Source organism: Hibiscus syriacus, unplaced genomic scaffold (assembly GCF_006381635.1).
Source record: "Hibiscus syriacus cultivar Baekdansim isolate YM2019G1 unplaced genomic scaffold, ASM638163v2 tig00111877_pilon, whole genome shotgun sequence".
Taxonomy (NCBI): domain Eukaryota; kingdom Viridiplantae; phylum Streptophyta; class Magnoliopsida; order Malvales; family Malvaceae; genus Hibiscus; species Hibiscus syriacus.
The window spans coordinates 1,115,577-1,138,086 of record NW_024063208.1 but is presented as its reverse complement, the minus strand read 5'-3'; the positions used below and the strand labels follow the sequence as shown (position 1 = coordinate 1,138,086).

Here is a 22,510-nt window from a genome sequence, read left to right as displayed (position 1 = left end):
CATGGGAAAGGTCTTGTACCATGCGTGATGTTGTTTATGTATGTTCTGATCACCGTTATTCTTATGCTGAATGCTTTATGTATGTTCTTATTTGAATTTCCAAAATAAACAACTTTGTGATGTTTATACTAAGAAGATCATGCAGATAAGCTTTCCAACATAAACTTTTAATCAGTTACGCATTCCTAACCCATGTTATTCGGACTCGAATGTGATTTTCAAATACGGATATATATCGAATGCATTTCTAGAACTGATTACCAAAGGAGGAAAAACAGAACAACTTGTTAAAGATCAGCTTTTTTTAGGGATTAGACCAAATTAGTGATGCATGGATTTACAAGGAATCCAAGATGAAACACAAGAACAACTGTTTCTGGATTAACTTGAATGTCCCTCCATGGACTGGATCAGCAGCCATAAGAAAATTTGAGCCTATGATATGACACTTTGGGACTGAGTCAATTAAGATCAGGATTCCTCTTGGGCTTGTATATTGGATAGAATAATATTTTTTTTAAAATATTCATATGTAGTTATAGGATAGTATTTGTTCATATTTTTTTTAATTTATTGATAATACATGCATATCATGCAGTCGCAACTGTTTAAACTTAAGTTTTCAAAAGAGAACAACATTTCATTTTACCATTAAGACCACTCGATGAATTTTGAATAAAGAAACTTTTAAATGTTCAATGAGAAACAAAATTTCATTTAATCATTAACAAATTTTAATCTACTGTATAGGAGGAAGTTAAGGGTCCATTAACTAAAAACACATAGATAGATAGGGTTTGTTTAGAGTTTGAATTCGGGATTAGATGTTAATAATTTAAGGACGAATTTAGATAAATTTTCTAAATGATTGAAGTAGAATTATATTTTTATGATCGAGATGCGTTTTCATCGATGTTTTAATTTAAAATATTATGAATTTTAATGGGACTAAATTATAAATTTACTATTTAAAGAGTCAAGATTTAAATTTATAATTATTTTAAGAAATTTAAAGAAACTACAACATTTTTTTAAATTTATAATTATTTTTAAATTAACTATTTTTAAAGAAACTACAACATTTAAAATGATTTTATTTTGATTTTATGGATAGAAAGACAGGGAGATAGATACACATGATATATATATATATATATATATATATATATATATATTTAAATTTTATTTTCGGATGTATTTGAAAGGTTTTTGAAAGAATATATCTATATATTTATGCTAGAAATATATCGAACATAGATGTAAATACAAATACTAAAAACTGATTTCGATATATTTTAGTTTGATTAACATTATTATCAGTATATTATATAATCGGATGTAAAATTAAGCATACTTCTATCAATATCTTTTGATTTATGAGTGGGGAAAGATTTGATCATAATCCATATATTATAATTTGTAAGATCCAACTATATATGTATGTGTATATATTCAAGCTGAAAATTTATGTAGCTTTCAATACCTACATGAATAGTATTTTCTTTTATCAAAAACAAAAAACATTTTTTCATTAACTTTTTCCACTAGAAAAAAATATTAACAGCTCTCTCCCTTCTTTCTCTCCCTCATCTTTTTTGTTCTATTTACAGTTTGTTTTATTTTTCTATAGACCAAATTATTTTCTTCTTCTTTGATTTTCTTTAACCGACGGAGCTCCGGTTTTGATGCTAGTTGTCGATCGTCAGTTTTCTTCTCTTTGGTTTTTTTAGATTTTTTTAGTTTTTTAATAAGAATAATATATTATTTATGACACATTTATCTCTATCTTTATGACACTTTTATCTTTGTTTTTGTGGCACGTTTTTCTCTGCCTTTTGGTAGTTTTCTGTCGTTTGGTCGTTCTTTTCGTTGATTTTTTTCAGGGTTGGATTTGACATTGTCACAACTGATCAAGATGTCTCTTATTTTTTATCATGTTGATCTTTCATGTTTTAGACCCTCGAATTGATTTGGATATGCGCTTTGTGTTCGTTGATAGTTTGCTCACGTCGCTCAATTCTGATTTGTGATTTGCCGGTGGTCTTTTAATAGCAACATCCCCTTTTGTGGTTCATTTACCGATACAATCAGATTTGCGATTTGTTGGTGGTCTTTCAGTATCTTTATTTTGTTCAAGTTTTTTTGTTTGTTTTTTGTAACCTTTCCTTCTTTAGTCCTTGTGTGATCTAGATGGTTAGTAATTATGCCAATGGTTATAACAAAATGTCCCACACTAAGAAAAATGTGTAATTGTTTATGGAATTTCTGAGGGAATTTGTGACAGAATTTGATTTTATTAACAGAATTTCTGAGGGAAGAAAGTGATCAATAAAATGCTGGTTGAAACCAATATTTTCGAGGGAATAAAGTGACTCGTCAGAAGTTTATTGACGGAAATACATTAGTATGAATTTCTGAGGGAAGAAAGTGATTGATAAAATGCTGGTTGAAACCAATATTTTCGAGGGAATAAAGTGACTCGTCAGAAGTTTATTGACGGAAATACATCAATATATTAGTGACAAAATTTAAAATTCATCGGAATGTTATATATAAATAAAATACTATATTTTATGTTTCTGACTAACATATCTTTTCCATCAGAATGTTATATATAAATAAAATACTATATTTTATGTTTCCGAGGAACATGTCTTTTCCATCGGGATATTTAAAAATATAAAAAGAAAACCTGGATTTTAAATTTTTGATGAATTACATGTTTTCCGTTGGAAATTTAAATCTTAATTTTTTTAAATAAAATGAGGGAAAATTTATCGGAATTATACTAGAAATTTTTTTCATTCCCTCCAAAATATTATGAATCCAAATTTTTATTTACTTAATTAATGTACCAAAAATTATTAATAATATAATTGAAAATTACATTAATTTAAAAAATTAGATAATAATAATAATACTAACAAGTCCTTAATAAGAAAATAATAATATATGATAAAAGAATAAATTCACCATATTAGCTAAGATTAAATATGGATTTACAACATATATTTCACAATTCAATGTTTCTAATAAATATAAGTATATGGTTGTAAACTATACATAAAAAATACAATATCCAATAATAAAAAAAGAGTAAAATACAAAGTTTGCATACTAAAGAATTTTTATAATTTAAAAATCTCAAAACAACCTATAAAATATAATGAAAGATGTTAGTGATTAATTTAAAATAATATAATAAACAAAGTATATATTAAAAGAAATTACATTGAATAAAAACTAAAACTTACATCAATATTGATAATAATGATAATAAAAGAGGATGAAATTAAGAGAATAGCTTTTGGGAGAAAAAAAAATGAGTTAATAAGAATAGATGAAATGAGAAGAAAGAAAAGAGAGAAAAATGAGTGTAGAAAGGTTTAAATAGGAAAAAATTATGTTAAAAGTGGGTAAATTTAAAATTTTATGGTCCAATATAGGGAAATTGAAGAAAGTGGAAAGGGATAAAAAAACTCCAAAAAATAGTGACGGAACATGTAGACCCGTCACAAATTTATGATGGAATAGGTGGATTTGTCAGAAATTTGTGACGGATCCACAAATTCCGTCACAAATTTAAAATACTTTTTAAAAATGATTTTTAAATATCATATAAAAAAAGAATCATCCAACCCTTACCAAGTGAACCGACCAAAAAAATATGCTTCCCGTAGTAACTCTCATATATTGAATTTCAATGCCACAAGTAGCAACATGAAGGCGGGCAAGCTGGATCGAATAGTCATATTTGTTTGAGTAGTTAAAATGAAATATCTAAACTAGATTGGAGAGATAGAGTTGGCGAGCTATATAAGCCATATTAGATGTCTAAATAGCCAAATTAAAATTTTAAAAATTTATTTAAAATTTTACTAAAATAGATTGTAATAAAATGTAATTTCAATAAGTATTATCTAAATTATTTTTGATGAAAAAATGAGATAATAAGAAGAGAAGAAATGAGAAGAAAAAAATTAGAAAAAAATGAGTTTAGAAAGGTTTAATTAGAAAAATATTAGGATACAAAATGGGTATATTTGAAATTTTATGTTTCAATAGAGGGAAATTGGAGGAAATAAGCGGGTAAGTAAAAACCTCTAAATTTTGTGATAGAACATATGAACCCGTTATAAATTTTATGTTTCACTGGAGGGAAATTGGAAGAAATGAGCAGGTAATTAAAAATAACTCTAAAATTTGTGAGGAACATGTGGACCCGTTACAAATTTGTGACGGAACATGTGGATCGTCACAAATTTTATGTTTCAATTGATGGAAATTGGAAGAAATGAGTGGTTAATTAAAAAAAAACTCTAAATTTTGTGACGGAACATGTGAACCTTCATAAAATTTATGTTTCAATGAAGGGAAATTGGAGGTAATTAGCGTGTAACTAAAAAAGCTATAAATTTTATGATGGAACATGTGGACCCGTCACAAATTTGGAAAGGTCCACATGTTCCGTCAACAAATTAAAATACTTTTAAAATTATCAGATAAAATAAAACTAGAATAATAATCCTTTTGTTTCTTTTGTAATCTATTTGGGTATTTATATTATACATAATTTAAAAAAAGTAAAAAATATAATTTTAATTTTTTAAAAATAAACAAGGTAGTCGTTTCTAAAAACCCCCTCTAAATCCTATGAGAGGAAAAATTGCACTAACCTTGTTGTTTTTTCATTGATATGAGCAAATAAAAGTATTGAAGCTTAAATTCAACAAAACATAAGATAATATTCAGGCATGACATTATCTTCGGGCATTAACCTCTGCATTATTCGACAAAGGTCATCGTAGCATGCATTAAGAATCCGATATTGTATTTCCAAGTGTATTAATTTGGAAACCATTGGTAACTTGGACTCATTGCTACCAGACCTTATCGGTTCAGAATAACGTATAACATTTTCATCAAACCAATTGTTGGTTGGTCATCTTCTGTCATATATGCATTTAATTCATGACCACCAATATCTACTTCACGGGAATCATGATTGTTACCACATGGATCATATACATACTCCGTAATTGGAGTACTAGATCCCGTCATATGGTTATAGTAACCAGTGAGAGAAAAACATGGCTCTCCATAATGCACCCAATTGTAATAATGTGGAACAAACCCTTCGGTGATCAACTGAACTTTAATCATTTTTGGATCTCAAAAATTTTTATTTATGCATTTAGGTCAATTACATGGACACCTAATATTTCCTCAATCCGCAAATCTAAGCTTACTTAACGTAAATGTGATGAATTCTAACGGTGGCCGCTCAAAATCAAGATTAATAATGTGACCATTTATTAGCCTATCAATATTGTACATCTAAGATCGATCCATAATGAATACCAAAACTTGTTTCTATTTTATTATTAAATTAAGATATTTAAATTAGTAAAATTTTAAATAAAATTTTTAATTTCTATTTTTTAAAATTTTCTAAAAAAATAAAAAGTCAGGACTTATGGTATTATTATTGTAAATTACATGCAAAAATTTTTAATTATTGTTTTTATTTATATGCAAAAAACATTTAAAATATGTTACATGCAAAAATATTTTATTTACTTTTTTTACATATTTTGCACCTTTTTAATTAAAAGAATAATACTAATAAATTAATAGCATTATGTTTTAAAAATAAATTCGAACTTATTTCAGCTCACAAATTTTGTAGAAAATTCAGAATTCTGCAAAAAAAATAAATAACAACAACGACAACAAAACCCTATTCCCATATATAATGGGGTAAGGGGGAGATAGGGTAGTAGGCTGTCCCCCAACGCCAGGTTGAGAGCAGCTTCCGTGGAGGACCTCTGGCAGTCAAAAAATTAAAAATAAAGATAAAATACAATGCATACTTAAATAAATAAATAAAATACGTAGTTGAACAATCTTCATATGCAGTCCTCATATGCACGTCTGTAATGGTAAGTAATCCCTGCAAATAAATCTCTGCATAAAAATATCTGCATATAGACAGAAACGTAAGACCCGGCCAAAATTATAAAGAGGAAACATGTTGAGCAGTATACACAAAATTCAATGATAGCAGGCTTCGAGAAGGGATAAAGTCAAATGGGTTAGAACATAAACTAAGGCAACACTACTCCGCTACCTTAGTTCTAGGCCTTCATAAATTCCAATGACAGAAACGTATAAAAAGTATAAGTAATGAAATTACTACAAAGGCATTAAAAGAAGACAAAGATGATACACGGATGTGACTCGCCCTACTCGGCTACCCTGGTCTTAAGTCGCTATAATTTCCTATCATAGGTCATGTCCTCGGTAAGGGCTAAATCCTTTAAATCAGATCTCAAGCAGTCTTCCCATTTCCGCCTTGGTCTACCTCTCCTTCTGGTACCGTCGACTGTAATCGACTCTACCCTCCTAACCGCATCCGATGGTTGTCGTCTTTGGACATGCCCAAACCACCGTAGTCTTCCCTCCCTCAGTTTTTCGGATACAGGCACCACCCCCAAGGACATCCTAATAGCAGAGTTTGGTGTCATGTCCCACAGCGTCCTACCACATACCCATCGAAGCATTCTCATTTCTGCGGCCTCTATCTTCCTTACGTGATCCTTCTTGATAGCCCAACATTCTGATCCATATAGCAGCGCTGGTCTTATTGCCATTCTATAAAATTTTCCCTTAAGTTTTAGAGGTACCTTCTTGTCACACAAAACTCCAGTAGCAGCCCTCCACTTTAGCCATCCCGCCTTTATACGGTGAGAAACGTCTTCATCTACACCCCCATCTTTACGTATCATAGACCCTAGGTACTTGAAACAATCCTTTGAGGGGAGAACGTGTCCTTCTATGCATATTTCTACATCTTCATCGTTTTGGTTCCCACTGAAGTTTAAACATAAATACTCTGTCTTTTCAATATTGATCCTTAGACCTTTTTCTTCCAAAGCTGATTTCCAAGTAGACAGTCTACTATTCAGCTCAGTTTTAGTTTCAGCCACTAAGACAATGTCGTCAGCGAAAAGCATACACCATGGCACACCGTCTGGTGTCGCACAATAGATGTCGTCCATAATCAAAGCGAAGATGTAAGGGCTAAGAGCCGACTCTTGGTGGAGTCCGATTTCCACCGGTAATGCCTCGGTGTCACTAACTGTAGTCCTGACATAGGTAGTAGATCTACAGTACATATCACGAATCGCGCGGATATAAGCAGTTGGGATCCGTCTCGTTTCCAATGTCTTCCAGATCGTATCGCGGGGAACGCTATCATACACCAAAAATAAATTTTAAAATATTATTTTTCTTATAAATGTAAAAAAATAATAGCTACATTATCAATGTCATTAAAAAAGAAGTTTATTAATTAATTAGAAACAACTTGTGTTAACTATATAAAAAAAGGAAGCAATTTGCATTATATATATTATCATTGAACATATGCAAAGCAATAACCTTTGTAGATGAAAAAATTTATTTTTTATAAGAAGATGATTGAGTATACTATATATAAGTCATGAAAGTAGATAGCTAAATCATTTAGACAAACAACATTTTCCAATCTAAAATTACAATATAAAATAAAAAAAGATAAATGCATATAAATTAAAAAAAATAAAGGATAAATACATATAAATCAGTATATTATAATTTCAAGTGGACATATAAAAGAAAAATTAAATATTTAACATAATATAAAATAAAAATGATAAATACATATAAATCAAAAAAGTAAATGATAAATGCATATAAATGGTAATTGTTTACAAGTGGTGATAATATTTTTTTATATATTTTTTTTTATCTATGACGGAATGATTATTCCATCACAAATTAAATTGGTATATTTTATTAAAGTGAACAAAATTATCGACGGAATCATTGTTCTGTCACAAATTAAATTGATTTTTTTATTTAAATGAATAAACTTTATGATGGAAAAAATAATTCGGTCAAAAACTACATTCAAATCACAACTTTGTGACGAAATAATTTATTTTCATCGATAAATTGTGACAGATTTTAAATCTATTAGTAATTTGAAATTTTTTTATAGTATCAATTATATGTTAATTTACGATTATATTTTTAAATATTTATTGTAATTCTGAATATTTTTTATTTTTAATAAAACTAACGGATTTCTATCTATACCAACATAATAATAATGCTCCCACGGATTTCAAACATTTCTGAGCTATGACAACACCGAACTGATTTCAAATACAAATTATTCCCCACTTTCTCCCCCTCTCCCACGCTAATTCCTCTGTCTTATCAAACACAAAATTCGCTCAATTTATCAAAAATGCTCCCCCAAATATGACGTGCATTTACCACTTTAGTCCTATTATCAATATATTATTCGAGTCATGACTGAAATTTGAAAATACATAAATTAAAAATGTCAAATTAAAATATAAAGATCGAATCCACAAATCGAATAATGCTTAACAAATCGAATATTTCTTTTATCAAGTTATGTTAGACTGTAATAGAATTAGTTAATATTTGTTACTTGGTAATTACACTTCGGTTAGTTTGTTAGCAAGGCTTAAAGGGCTATAAGAGCCTCCTATTGTAATTGCTAAAGAGAGATCAATTGTAATTCATTCTACTGTTATAAAAAAAACCTATTATTCCACGTTTTATTATTGTAATTGATATCATTCCCTTTCTCTTCTCCATTAAGTGCTGCCGTTCAATAATACCCGACCATTGTGCTGAGTATCAACAGTTCATCAAGCTAAGGCGATTAAAAGGTAGTTTTTGTTTTAAATACTCTCAATCATTTGACAATGAATGCTCAATCACCCTTGTGCAACCGCTAGTGCTCGAACTCGTAACCTCTAGAAACAACAACCATTCCATTATCACTAAGGTAAGTTGCTTCGTGCACAATTCAGTTAGTCTTGATTTTGAGTTAAATCAATTTAAATTAACTTGATTCAAATTAAGAGTTCACATAAATTAAAATCAAACGTAGTTATGATATTTTTTATATGATTCTGATAATATAGATGACAACTTAGGTTAATGGGGGTAGCATAAGATTCCTTACAAGATGAACAACTATGTTCCTCGACAAGGTTTAAGATATAGGCAACATATCTAAACTAATTGCACTTGTCTAGTGTTCTTACATACATTTTTGCATCTGTTGGGCGGATTAGGATTGACTTTTATAAAAGAATATTGTTATTGAAATTTTGCTGCAAGTTTCAAGGAAGTTGCAAAACTAGTTATCTACAATGTTCCTTGTGTTTTTCATATAACTACTACCACAAGAAATTAACTTGTCCATATATTATACCTGAGGCAAGCCAAAACCTATTTCAAACCAATGCTGCATCTGTCATCAAAATTCTTTAGTGTACGAGCAATGGTCTTACTAATCATGGCCATGGCACGGCACACATATACGACTCCCCGCCACAGTAGGTCGGTTATGGTCGAATCATCAACCGAAGCATTAAAGAAGATGATAGCATTAGTATTATTGAAGGAAAACTTTTCAAATAAGTTAATTCGTATTTTATATTATACATGCATAATGCCACGCTTTAAAGAAACAAGAAATATTAATCTCATACAAAAAAAAGAGAATATATTTTAAAATTATTAACGATGGCATTACATATACTATCAGACATGTGATTTGACAAGAGGATAATGACCTTGTGACAAATGATATCAAAACAATACTTTGGCTATCTGATTTCATATCGAGCACCCTGTGAGTGGGATAGATAGAATAGATAATTGTAATAGCACGCCTAAGATAACTGCAACGAGAACTAGCGATGAGGACATCAGGAAATTGAATAAAAGAAAAAAAAATGAGAGACATTAATCTCACATAAAGAAAATCTTAAAATCTATAAACGATGAGATGCTATACATCTCATTTCGATATCTTGTAGGAAGAAAATAATAACATAACAATATCCTATTATAATTACTTGCAAACAAAATGACCACAATATTACAACGCGAAGATAGAGGCAACAGCAGCAGGCCCATAATTTCATAAACGCTAGAAAACAGTTAAATTTCAGTAGAAGACATACGAGTAAAATATGACAAGACCTAAAACAACACATCAATGAATCATTATGATGGTAAACTTTACAAGTACTTAAAAATCTGAATTGTACAAATTTTGGGGGAGGTTCAGATGAATCACAGGCCCCAAGTAGCTCAACTTCTGCCCCCTACCACACGCTTGAAAGCTTGAAAAACTCCATTTCAAGCTTATCATCAACATTGTTCAATTTAGGGAGAAAATTGAAATATTTAAAAAATAAGATGAGTTTCAACAAGCATACCCTTAAAAGGAATGATATATCCTTGCAAATCCCTCAACTCGAATTCTTCACCTACATCATCAATATTCAATGCATTTCTATTACGAAATAACAGTAAGTAAACTTTCTAAGCCTAATTCATAGATTTGCTCACCCAAAACAAAGTTTGATTAAGAGATGGTTCTACAAAGTTGTACAAAAGAAGTGACCTAAAGCATAAACTTAGCCCAAGAACTTGTTTAAATTCACAAAGATAAAAAACTATGAACATAGTAAAACAAAAAGCCCTACCTTTGTTACTACTCTTACATGAACAAAAATAAAACCCACAACTTGTTTCATACCAAAACCCGGTCGGCGTATTCGATCAGCGTCTGTTTCCGGTTAACAAAATGGCGGCGGACGAGGAGGAGTTCCCCAAAATAGATCATGAGGCATTTGTCCATTAGGCACCAAATTAGGAGGCACGTTATACATAGGAATGGAACCACCTTGGGGATGATGTTGGCTCATAGCTTGAGATTGAGACCCCGAATTCCCGTCGCCACCGTCATTACTACTATTGTTATTGTTATTGTTATTGCCGCTTTCACCGCCTTTTCCTCCGCCACCGTTATTTTCATCCTCTGTAGGCAACCTTTCGTAAACGGCATTAGTAAACGTCGCCGCGATAACCATAACTGGTCCTGATGCTTCCAATGCCCCGACCACATTCCCTCCAACAACCTGACCTTGTCCTCCGGCTAAATACACAGTCAGCCCCGTCGCTCCCGGTGGAGATGGTGTGGGCAAAAACACACCCGATAAAGACAAAATCTCGAATCTTCCATGTAAAGTGATCACCCCACTAGGGGCAGCCGGTTGGTGGAGTGTAACATTGGTGACAACACCACTCCCACTCAAAACCGAGACGCCGCAGCGGCGACGTTGAGCAAAATTGCCGATGCACTCGGCAACATCGTTGCTGCTGGCGATCTCCAGCACATGGCTACGAAGAGAGTTAGGGCTTTCTTTAGTGATAACTACCGGAAGCTTCGGTTTGTTCTTTGAACCAGGCGGCCTACCCCGAGGGCGGCGAGAGCCCGAACCCGAACCAGGCTCAACAGTTTCGGATTCGATATTGCGTCGGCTATTTTCATTATCCTCTTGATGATCTTCATTCGAAGGGCTAATATTAGCTCTAAGAGCTTCCATTTGGTGATCTTCCGATGGGTTTCTAAGGTGAAGTGATGGGGTGGGAGACATGGACCCGACGCCTCCCATTGCCACATTCCCAGTCCACCACCGATTAGCCGCCATGTTTTTCCCTATTTTGAGGAATCAAAAGGCACTAAAATGGAAGAAAAAAAAAACTAAACAAATACGGGATTTTGTTGGTTACCTTTTGTAGTATAGAAGATTGAAAGACAGATCTCCAACGAAGAATCCCAGAAAAGGTACAAAAACCTGATCTTTTATCTCATGAATCAGACAATCAAGACATGGGTTCCTCTTGTTGTTTGCATGAAGAAAAAGAAAACCCTAAAACATGAACCTTGAACTCGAAGATGATCAGATCCAACAACTAAAAGCACCCGTAGAGCACGGAACAAGGAATCAAATCAAGCAAGTAAAGAATCTATCTTTCAGCTGAGTATTGGGGGGAAAGAACAGTGGATTGATTTCTGGGAAGGTAGGGTTCGGGTCTTCTCCTTCTCTTAGATTGATGATTCGTTTGTGGCAGAGCTGACCCTGTTTTTAAGTGTACGTTTTCTTGCTCACTGGGTTTTTGTACGATGCCGAAAACCCCAATATGTGCAGTGAGTAGTTTTGCTTTGCAGATACTGTTTTCTCTTTGTCTCCCTGGTTTTCTTTCCTATTGTTGTTGTTGCTTTGGTTTTACAATTTGGGAACTTTTTTTATAAGCTTAAAATGGCCAATTTTCTAACAAGTTTTTTTTGGGCGATTTTCCCCAAAACTCACCCTAAACCTATATATTTCCCTATCAGGCACCGTTCAAGTTATATTTCTCAATCTAACACCTTTGGCAGAAAAACACGCCCCTATAATGCATTTTAGGTTGATCTGGCGCCACGTGTGGTAAAACGTGCCCCTGCAACACGTTGTTAAATGTGTAAAAATCTGGGTGCTAATTTTTGTAAATAGTTTTAAACTAGTATATAGTATGTAATTAATTTTTGTTAGAGTGATATATATGTAAAAATGTCAATTTTATCTATTTAATTTTTTGTGATATTATTTTTAACAGTTAATAATGTTTATTAACTTTTAAAATTAATTGTTTAAAAAATATTAAAATAAATTTTTAATTACAATTGAAAGATCAAATTAATTATTATTTATTTTTTAAAAAAATAAATAAAAATGAATAAAATTCAATAAAAATATAATGTAAAGCTAAAAAATATCACCTATTTATTTAAAATATTCTTTCTAATATTAATTTTAAAAAATATAAAATAAATATTTAATTTTAATTTTATTAAAATTGAATAAACATTATTAACTATTGTTAAAAATAATAATTAATGAATAATAATTCATTTGATCCCTCAATTATAATTAAAAGTTTATTTTAGTTAAGTTTATGATTGTTAAACAGTCGTAGGCGTGGAAACCTACAGGAATCGAATGAAAATTTGATCGTACAAAGTTAATAACTTAAAATTGTCTAACTGCTGTATAAATATCAACTCAATTGTACCACGAATAAACATCCGATCAAAGAGTTGATCTTTTCTGCTCAATCTTCACAAAAATTGTTTTGTCTCGTCATTAATTATTATTTTTTAACAACAGTTAATAATATTTATTCATTTTTAATAAAATTAAAATTTAATATTTATTTTATATTTTTTTAAAATTAATATTAGAAAGAATATTTTAAATAAAGATATGATATTTTTAGTTTTACATTATATTTTTTATTAAATTTTATTCATTCTTAATTCATTTTTATTACATTTTTATTTAATTTTTAAAGAAGGTGAATAATAATTCATTTAATCTCTCAATTGTAATTAAAAGTTTATTTTAATATTTTTAAATAATTAATTTTAAAAGTCAATAAACATTATTAATTGTTGTTAAAAATAATATCACAAAAAAATAAATAGATAAAGTTGGCATTTTTACACAAATATCACCATAACAGAAATTAATTACACATTCGGCACCAATTTAAAAATATTTACAAAATTAACACCCGAGTTTTTTACACATTGAACAAGGCGCTTTGTAGGGGTGCACCTTACCCCACGTGGTGTAAAGCGCGGTGTAGGGGGCACGCCTTTCTGCAAAAGGTGTTAGATCGGGAAATATAGTCTGAACGGTGCCTAACAATGAAATATATAGGTGTAGGATGGTTTTTAGGGAAAATCGCCTTTTTTTTGTATTCCCAATATTCTCCACATTTAGAATTACTTCTCCATTTAGGGTAAAATTTATAGTAACAACACAAAGATTTCATGACAGCTTTGCGTCTTCAGACCAAACTTAAAGACTCCAAGAATGTACGGTGTCTTCAGGCCAATGGATAAGACTCCAGGAGTGTACAGCATCTTCGGGCCATGTATAAGACTCTGGAATGTACGACGTCTTCAGGCCATACAGAAACAAGTATGTTGCCTCATACTGGGAAACATATAAGTATTAATGGCACCATTTTCCATTAATAACTCAGGTAGGTTGGTGGTTGAACGGGAAACAGTTGAGCACCATTAATATCCCGGGATAATATAAAATGGGGTGTTTTGGTTGAGAATTTGGGATCATAGCAAAGGTAAAGAGACGGGAGAACATGCAAAATTTTGAGAACAATTGAAAGAGTGAGCATCCGGGAAGAATATTAAAGAAAATTTTGAACGAATTTTTTTTTCAATATTTAATTTGTAAGTATTATTCGAATAAAATTTTATTTAAAGTATTATTCGAATAAAATTTTGTTTGAAATATTATTCAAATAAAATATCTCTATTTTATATCGTATTATTTAATATTAAAATATTAATTTTAATATGTTGTTGCATGTAAAAAATAAGTGAGTAAGAATTTCGAAAAGGTTTTTTTTTATAACACCAACTTGTAGGAAGAAACTCTCAAGTAAGTGTTAAATTTTTTTATTTAAAGTATATAACGATTTATTGTTAGTTACATATTGAATTAATAAATTTCAGTTTACAATTTATTGTTATGTAAATATAATTATTATAATTTTAATATTATTGATTTAGTATATGTAGTAGAAATGTTAAGGTAATTAGATCAACATATTAATTTAGTATTTGTAGTAAAAATATTAAAAATATAATTATAATGACGAAAAATAATATTTATCATAATGACGAAAAATAATAACTTCAATAGTATTTATTACAATCAATAATTTTTTAATGATATTTAATCATTATTATAATTTAATCCTAGGTAGTTATAAAATTTTTGAAATAAAGATATAACATTCTTATTTTAATTGATAAAAAATATTATTAATATATTTACATTTTTTTTGCAAGATTTAATAAATTTAATTTTTTTACCTTGCGAATCATTAGTATAATTTGATCAATGTTTGATTTAGCATTTCTAGTAAAAATGTTAAAATAATTATATCAACATTTGATTTAGTATTTTTAGTAAAAACATTAAAATAATACTGATTTTGTATTTCTAGTAAAAATATTAAAAATGTTAAAAATAATATTGATTTAATATTTGTAGTAAAAATGTTAAAAACAATTATTTCAATTTTAATAATAATAATAGTAACTTTAATCTAATATAATTTTAATCTAATATGTCACAAATTGTTTTATTTATGTATTTTATTTTTTATTCTTAATATCTATATTTGTATATGTAGAGAAAATGAGCAACAATTTTTTCATGATTGTCCATTACAATGGACATATTATGGAAAATGAGGTAGAAGTTATTTTTCAGTCTGAAAGACCTATAAATATGGTTTTTAAAAAGAACATCACATTTGTAGAAATGAAAGAGATGATAGAAAGTGAAATCCGAGCTATAGTTGATGGTTTGAGGTACAAGTTTATGGTATGTCCAAATTCAGTCATGTATGTTGCAATACCACTTGAAGAAGATGATGATGTTACAAATATGATTGAATTGCATAACTCAACAAATATTCCAATTATTGAGTAATTTGTTGAGGTGTGTAATATATCTGATGTGCTTGGGTCATCACGAAATATGGTTGGAACTTCATTTCAAATGGCTTTCGAAAGTTAGATTAAGAACCTGATATATAGGTCTATAAATAGTTTCGTGGCGATGTTGAAAAGTGCAAACGAAGTCGGTAGAACATCTGCAGTGGCAGATTGTGGGGTAAGAAGCATACATCATCTGCATTCGATCGTTGATGTTGACGATGAAAATCGCTGGGATAAATACATTATGATTCCAGTGAAGATGAAGAAACTGAGGAACCCGTTTTAGCTGAGGATGACGATATTTTTTATAGTGATGAACCTGATATGACTATTGATGAATATCTAACACCGTATCAACCTACCCCTTATATGCACGAGAGATTATTATGCGATGAGGACACATGAATTCCCAGAGATGCCACATTTAACTTCTGGCCACATGACTGAATCATCCGAATACTATGGTGAATTATCAGTTGGGAAGCAATTTAGAGAGGGAAAACTACATTGGCTATTAAAGAGTATTGCATAAAAGGCCATGTAGATTGCAAGGTTGCAGAGTCCAACCAGAAAACTCTGTACGTGAAGTGTGTTAATTATGGACCCAAGTGTAAGTGGCTGATCAGAGTGTCCAAAATGCAGAGGCAAGATGTTTGGGTCACATAAGGTACAATGGTCTATACACATATTTGCAAAACTCTATCGAACAAGACCACCGACTATTGGACTTCGATGTAATATGTCAATATGTGAAGGTATTGGTTGAATAAAATCCCAGGATCCCTTGCTCGATGTTAGCTGCATCTATTCGAGACCATTTCGGATACAATGTAAAATACAAACTGGTTTGGCATGCGAATGAGAAGGCAGTAAGGTGTTTATATGGCGATTGAGATATATCATAAAATGAGCTACCTGATTTGTTACAAGCTATGAAATGATTCAAACTTAGAACCATTGTGAACTCTAAGACCATGCCTGCATACAACCTAGAATGTTAACTTATTCAAGGGAAGAGAATATTCCATGGACTCTTTTAGGCAATCAAATCATGTATAAAAGGTTTTCCATTTTGCAAATGTATGGTCCAAGTAGATGGTATAAAGTTATACGGTTAATATAAACATATATTATTGATAGTAGATGCGTAAGACGATCAACAAAATATCTTCCTGATTGCATTCATCATTGTTGAATGAGAGACGACAAAGGCTTGAGATTTCTTTTTGACTAATATACGTAAGTATATCATCCAAGAAGATGGATTTTGTTTGATATCCGATCGAGAAACATGCATTTTGGTAGCAATTGAACGAATGGGAAGTCGTTAGACACCTCCGCACATATATCTCGCATATTGTATTTGCCATATTGGTAAGAATTGTATTGAGAAATTTTATAACGATCGCATTCGTAGTGAGATAGTCAACATGGGTAAGTTTTATTTTCAATATGTGTATCCATTTATTTAAAGTTTGTTTCTAAATTGGCGTTAACACAATATATATTATGAAACAAGATATGAACTACACCAACCAAATTTTGATAAGAGATTGAAGAATTTGAAGGTCACAGATAAGCATTTTTGGAAGTGGGCATAAAAAATCGAGTGAGAAAAATGGTCCCAAGCATATGATGGTGGTCGACGATACGAACACAAGACAACAAACCTTGATAAGGCCATTAATTGAGTATGAAAAGGTATACACTATCTCCTAATAACGAGCGTGGTAAAAGAGACGTACTTTAGGTTGGCTAAAGTTTGGTCTGATAAAGGGAAAGAGATTGCGTATGATAAATCGAGGTAAAATCTATACTCCAAAAATGGTGAAAGCAATGGAAGCAACTGTGTGATTGAAAACCTCAATGTTTGTTAATGACTTCGATCGAATTGGATATACTTTTGTTGTCATCCTATGCATATGTTGCAACGAATGAGCAGAGTGAGAAACATTTAGAGTTAATTTATGAAAAAGATGGTATGATTGTGGTTGCTTCCAAGCATAGAGATATTTGTGTGCTCATGCAATCACTGCATGTATGCATACTGGAATAAATTCGTACACCTATGTTGATGAGTGCTTTCACCTGCAGAGGATATTAAATGTTTACATCCACGAGTTCAGACAGATCCCAAATGAATCATATTGGCTGAAAAACATCATGATGAATGGTTGCCAAATCCAATGCTTCGTAGAAGTCCAAAGGGTCGACCTGAGTCCACTCGTATTCATACCATTATGGATATCCATATTAGAGAGAAAAGTCAACTGAAGAGATGTGGATTATGTAGAGGTGAAGGTCATTCAAAAAAATTGTCCAAACCTACCACGGTATAGGGCTCAACAGTAATTTTATTTCTATTTGAACTAATAATTGATTTTTTAGCCTATTTTTTGATGTTATATTTGAATGAATGTGATTAATATCAATATTTGAATAAATGTGATGGATATGTGTTGATGTTATATTTGAATGAATGTGATTAATATCAATATTTCTATATGAATAATATCAATATTTTATTTAATATTAATAAAAATACAACAAATCAAGGAAGCGTTTACAACTTGTGTCAGTGCTGGGGTATTGTTGAATAATAATTCTGAGGGTCACGTTGGTTTCGTTGTGGCCGTTGTGGTTGTTCAAAAGTTTGTTCATCATAACCAACCTTCTCATTCACCGAGGGCATATGATATGGTGTTGTAAATACATGCCTACCACCACTCTGCTCTCCCACTTGACGACAAATACTCGTATTTGACATCATAGATTTCATCTGATCAAAATCATGTGTTGTTCCAAACATGGGAGATAACATGGGTAATTGATGAGGAATAAGCTGAGGAGTGTAAGTTGTAACACCAGAATCACCAAACACTTGATGAAATGATCTTGTACCACCAAAAGATTCTGATGGGATATTATCCATTGCCGCTTGTTTTGATTCATGGTGAGATGAACTCCTACCCCGTCTTGGTTTTTCGGCTTTACCAAATTTTTTCTTTCTAAGTTCGTTGTCAATAACGACTTTCCATGTTGTTGTTCCAAAGATTGATATAGTTGGCATGCCTCACAGCCCAATCTTCACCGTGCCTACCCCGCTCATCTAATCTGTGGAGAGCATCACGATTCCCTGGAATCCACAAAATAAGTTGGTGGAAGCCAAACTGCCTCAACACTCTATCGGAAAATCGGAACTCAACAAAAGAGAAATTGATCAAAGGTGTAACAACACACCAATATTGACAACCCTCCCAAACATGTAGTGGCACACACGATATAATTTCTCCATCATCATACGACCTCCATATAAACTATAAAAGAAAATCATATAATTATTAATTAATTAAATAATACTAAAATTCAACTAAATAAATAAACAATATAAGAAACTAAATAAACTAATTATATACCTCAACTTTACATTTAATGTCCATCTTAAATCTAAACTCTTTCACATTATTGTGCACCAACCCTATTCCTTCTATTTTATGCCTCCATCAGTATACCAATCAAAATAAAAATTAGCTAATTATTTTTCCTAAAAAAAATTCATTAATTAATTTAAGAAAAAATATTTTAAATCAAAATATTACATTATGGCAAGAGGAAAGTTAATTGTAGTTCGGCTAATCGGTGTTAACCATGGAAGTCTGTGACAGTCCCACAATTGTAATAACATCAGACATCCACCGATTTCCATCGTACACGTATTATTTACAAGTAATGGCGTCTTGCACAACTCGTGGTACAAGAACGCCAATATTGTCGATCACTAACTATACTGACAGGTATTCAAAAAGTTATCCAAAAATAAAAGATATTGTATATGAACAAGATTACCAGATTTATATGGCATCAAGACTCCCCCAATCAACTGTAATATATATGCTCGAGTTGCATATATAATGTCTTGCTCAGTACTATAACGACCGAGCTTAAACTCGTTCTCCAATCATGATAACCTCAAACGTGACCCTTTTGTAACTATTTTTTCTGGCATCTTCCTAAGATACTCCCGCACATTTCAAACACTTCCTGATCATTTTTCCCACCACTGTCATCCCATTTGTAGGGTCCTCGATTTGTAAAGCCATATCCTCCAAAGTGATCGTACATTCACCACACAGAAGATGAAATGTATGAGTTTTTGGTCTCCACCGTTCAATTAATGCACTGATCAAACTGGGGATCAACTTATATTCTCTTACAAATGTTACATCGTAAAAGTCCATCATTTGCAAATTCTGGACAATAAGATCAAGTGGCTTATCACAAATGTTCACTCGATTACGAAGGACTCGTTGTTTGTCATTTTGCAATTTATCAATCCATGGAATTATAATTAATTCATCGTTCTCAAATAAAATATATTATTCAATAATAATACCAGTGCTACCAAATGAATAAAAATATGTCGGTCATCTAGTCTCAAAAGAACATTTTGTTCTTCCATGCTTCAACAAATTTATAAAAAAAATTCTTTCAATTTATATTATTAATCACAATTAAAGAAAATTTAAACAAAAAAATGTTAAATCAAAACAAATAATCTAATTAATTTATATTTTAAATAAAAATGGAACAATAAAATTTACACTAAATCTATCAAATCATTTACAAGACCACTCAAATATGAATTCTTTCGTTCTTCGATCGAACTTTTTTCTACCTTTTTGAATTTCTCTTCCGCAATTGCTCTTTTTCTTTCTCTCGACTTCACTCTTATCCCCTCATATTTCACCCAAAATCAAACTCCCCCTATTTTATAACATATCCTAGTGCTCCATTATTGGTCTAATAATGTCACCATTATTAGTCATGTTCCCCATGCCATGCAGTAACTTTGCTTCGGAGTCAGTGTTGCAGTCGAAGTAAAGCTAAAGATGTCGCATATTCTCGAGGGCTTCTACTGCACTCCACACATCTCTCACTGGCCTGAAGACGTCGTGCACTCTTGGAGTCTTTAAGTTTGGCCTGAAGACGCCAAGCAGTCATGGTGTCTTTGTTTTGTTACTGTAGATTTCACCTTAGATGGTGAAATAATTATGGATGTGGCCTATATTGGGAATTTTTTCCCTACAACATTATCTAGGCAATTTGGTTGTTGTTGGGGGATGCATTTATAAAATACATATAAAAATGGCTTCTTCGTCCATATAGGGTTATGGAGAAATTTATTTTCCCATATAAGGCATCTACCATATCATTTCCTGAATTAGGACTTCTTATTGGTCTGAAGACGCCGCACACTCCTAGGGTCTTCTCAATTTGCCTGAATACGTCTTGCAGTCGTAAAGTCTTCTTCATTTGCTTGAAGATGTCATGTAGTCGTAGAGTCTTCATATTTAGCTTGAAGACGCGTAGAGCACCTGACGTCTTTAGGTTAGTACTGATCAATTCACCCTAGATGGAGAAATAATCCCCAGGGTTCGATTATATTGGAAAATAAAAAAAATCCAACTTTCTTTTTCTCAACTATTTTGCCAATAAAAACTTAAGAAATCATCAATAATAAATAGCGATTCAATATTATCCATTGATTAATCCAAATAATTATTTTAAAAAATATTTTTATAAAATTTATTTTATTTAAATTGTCTTAAATTAAAATTTTAATTTTATATAAAGTGTATAACGTATTTATATTGTTTGGATTAATTAAAATTTGATATTTATTTTAATATTGTCATGAGAAATTTTTTAATACAGTGTATAATATAAATGTTTTGTTTACATTTTAGGTAAAGTATAAAATGCATATAAAATAGTTATGTGACTATAGAATATGATTTTGTTAAGTTATTCAATTATTAAGTGTTATAAAATGATCATTCAATTATTTATATGTTTTAAATCCGTTCTTTTTTTTTAAAATTAATTATCGTATGAGTTGGAACGTTAACCTGTTGACTCAACAAAACAACGCACTATAATCGAGATTAATTTTGATCATATTACGGTCAACATATTAATGTCCAGTTTAGATGACCGTCAATATTTTAACAACAAATAAAGAGTTTGGAATATAATAATAGTCGGGTGATCATTTTAACACTTTGATTAATAGATGACTCAACAAAACTAAATCTTAAAATTTAAAGATTATTTTATAACTTTTAATAATTAATGAAATTAATAAAGTAACACCTATAATGAGAATGATTTATGTATTTTACCTTTATATTTTTTTAAAAATTATTTATTATCCAGAATCATATGACGTGAAGATAAATTATGCACAAATCATTATTTATAGTGTTAAAGTTTCAAAAACCGAAGCAGCCCTCCAAGTATAGGTTACGCTGGGCATTGAAGAGGTAGCCACGCGTACTCTTTTCTAATTCGCTTTTAATTGTAGTCAAAAGCTACGTGATTTGACTGACTGACCATCGGTGCACGTCTATCCATTGTTTTGTTGCTCTTTGAATCTCTTCTTTTGGGTGTTTTTATTAATAAAAAAACCCAAAAATTTATTTATTACCAAAAACAACTCCAAACAGTGTTATTTGAAAAATATTCTAAATTATTTATGTATGATTATTTCGCGTTCAACAAAACGTGTAAAAAGATCCTGTGTTTTATATGGTGTAAGACTCGTTGGACGTGAAAACAATTTTCGCGTTCTGCATATCATTAGGTCCTTGAGAATTTGAAGCGTCCCAAAGAATTTGAAGTATTGGATTTAATTATCGCATGTTTTGAATGGACCTCATATATGCGTAACGCGACGTCCACACTGTAATAATAAACATATCAAATTATTTTATGAATTAGGTTAAATTAATCATTATATTTTTATTGTATTGTAAAGTATACAATTAAAAAAACTCTATTGTAATAAATAGACAATACTTATTAAAATTAAAATTCATTCTAATGTAACATCTTACAAAACAAAATCGCTTCATGATTCCAAAAACAAAAAACATAACAAGTACATAGGTTGTTCTCTGGTTGTCAAACTTAGTCGATTGAAGTACACGAGCAGTTGTTATCACAATTGTAGCCTTCGATTAGTTCTAGAAATGTAAGGTTGTT

At 30.9% G+C, this 22,510-nt stretch overlaps 1 protein-coding gene across 1 annotated transcript; it reads right to left on the bottom strand.

The window, feature by feature from the left end:
• Window positions 1–10,445: 10,445 nt before the first annotated feature.
• LOC120172647 (AT-hook motif nuclear-localized protein 15-like) lies at window positions 10,446–12,153 on the bottom strand. The gene is made up of 2 exons (XM_039180060.1): window positions 11,677–12,153; window positions 10,446–11,602 (listed from the first exon to the last, which is right to left on the bottom strand). The coding sequence occupies exon 2, from the start codon at window positions 11,592–11,594 to the stop codon at window positions 10,680–10,682; it is 915 nt and encodes a 304-aa protein (XP_039035991.1). The 5' UTR covers window positions 11,595–11,602; window positions 11,677–12,153; the 3' UTR covers window positions 10,446–10,679.
• Between the last annotated feature and the right edge of the window lie 10,357 nt (window positions 12,154–22,510).

Bases quoted from the DNA above. Each gene is read 5' to 3' on its own strand.
- LOC120172647 (XM_039180060.1), bottom strand. From the start codon at position 11,594: ATGGCGGCTAATCGGTGGTGGACTGGGAATGTGGCAATGGGAGGCGTC.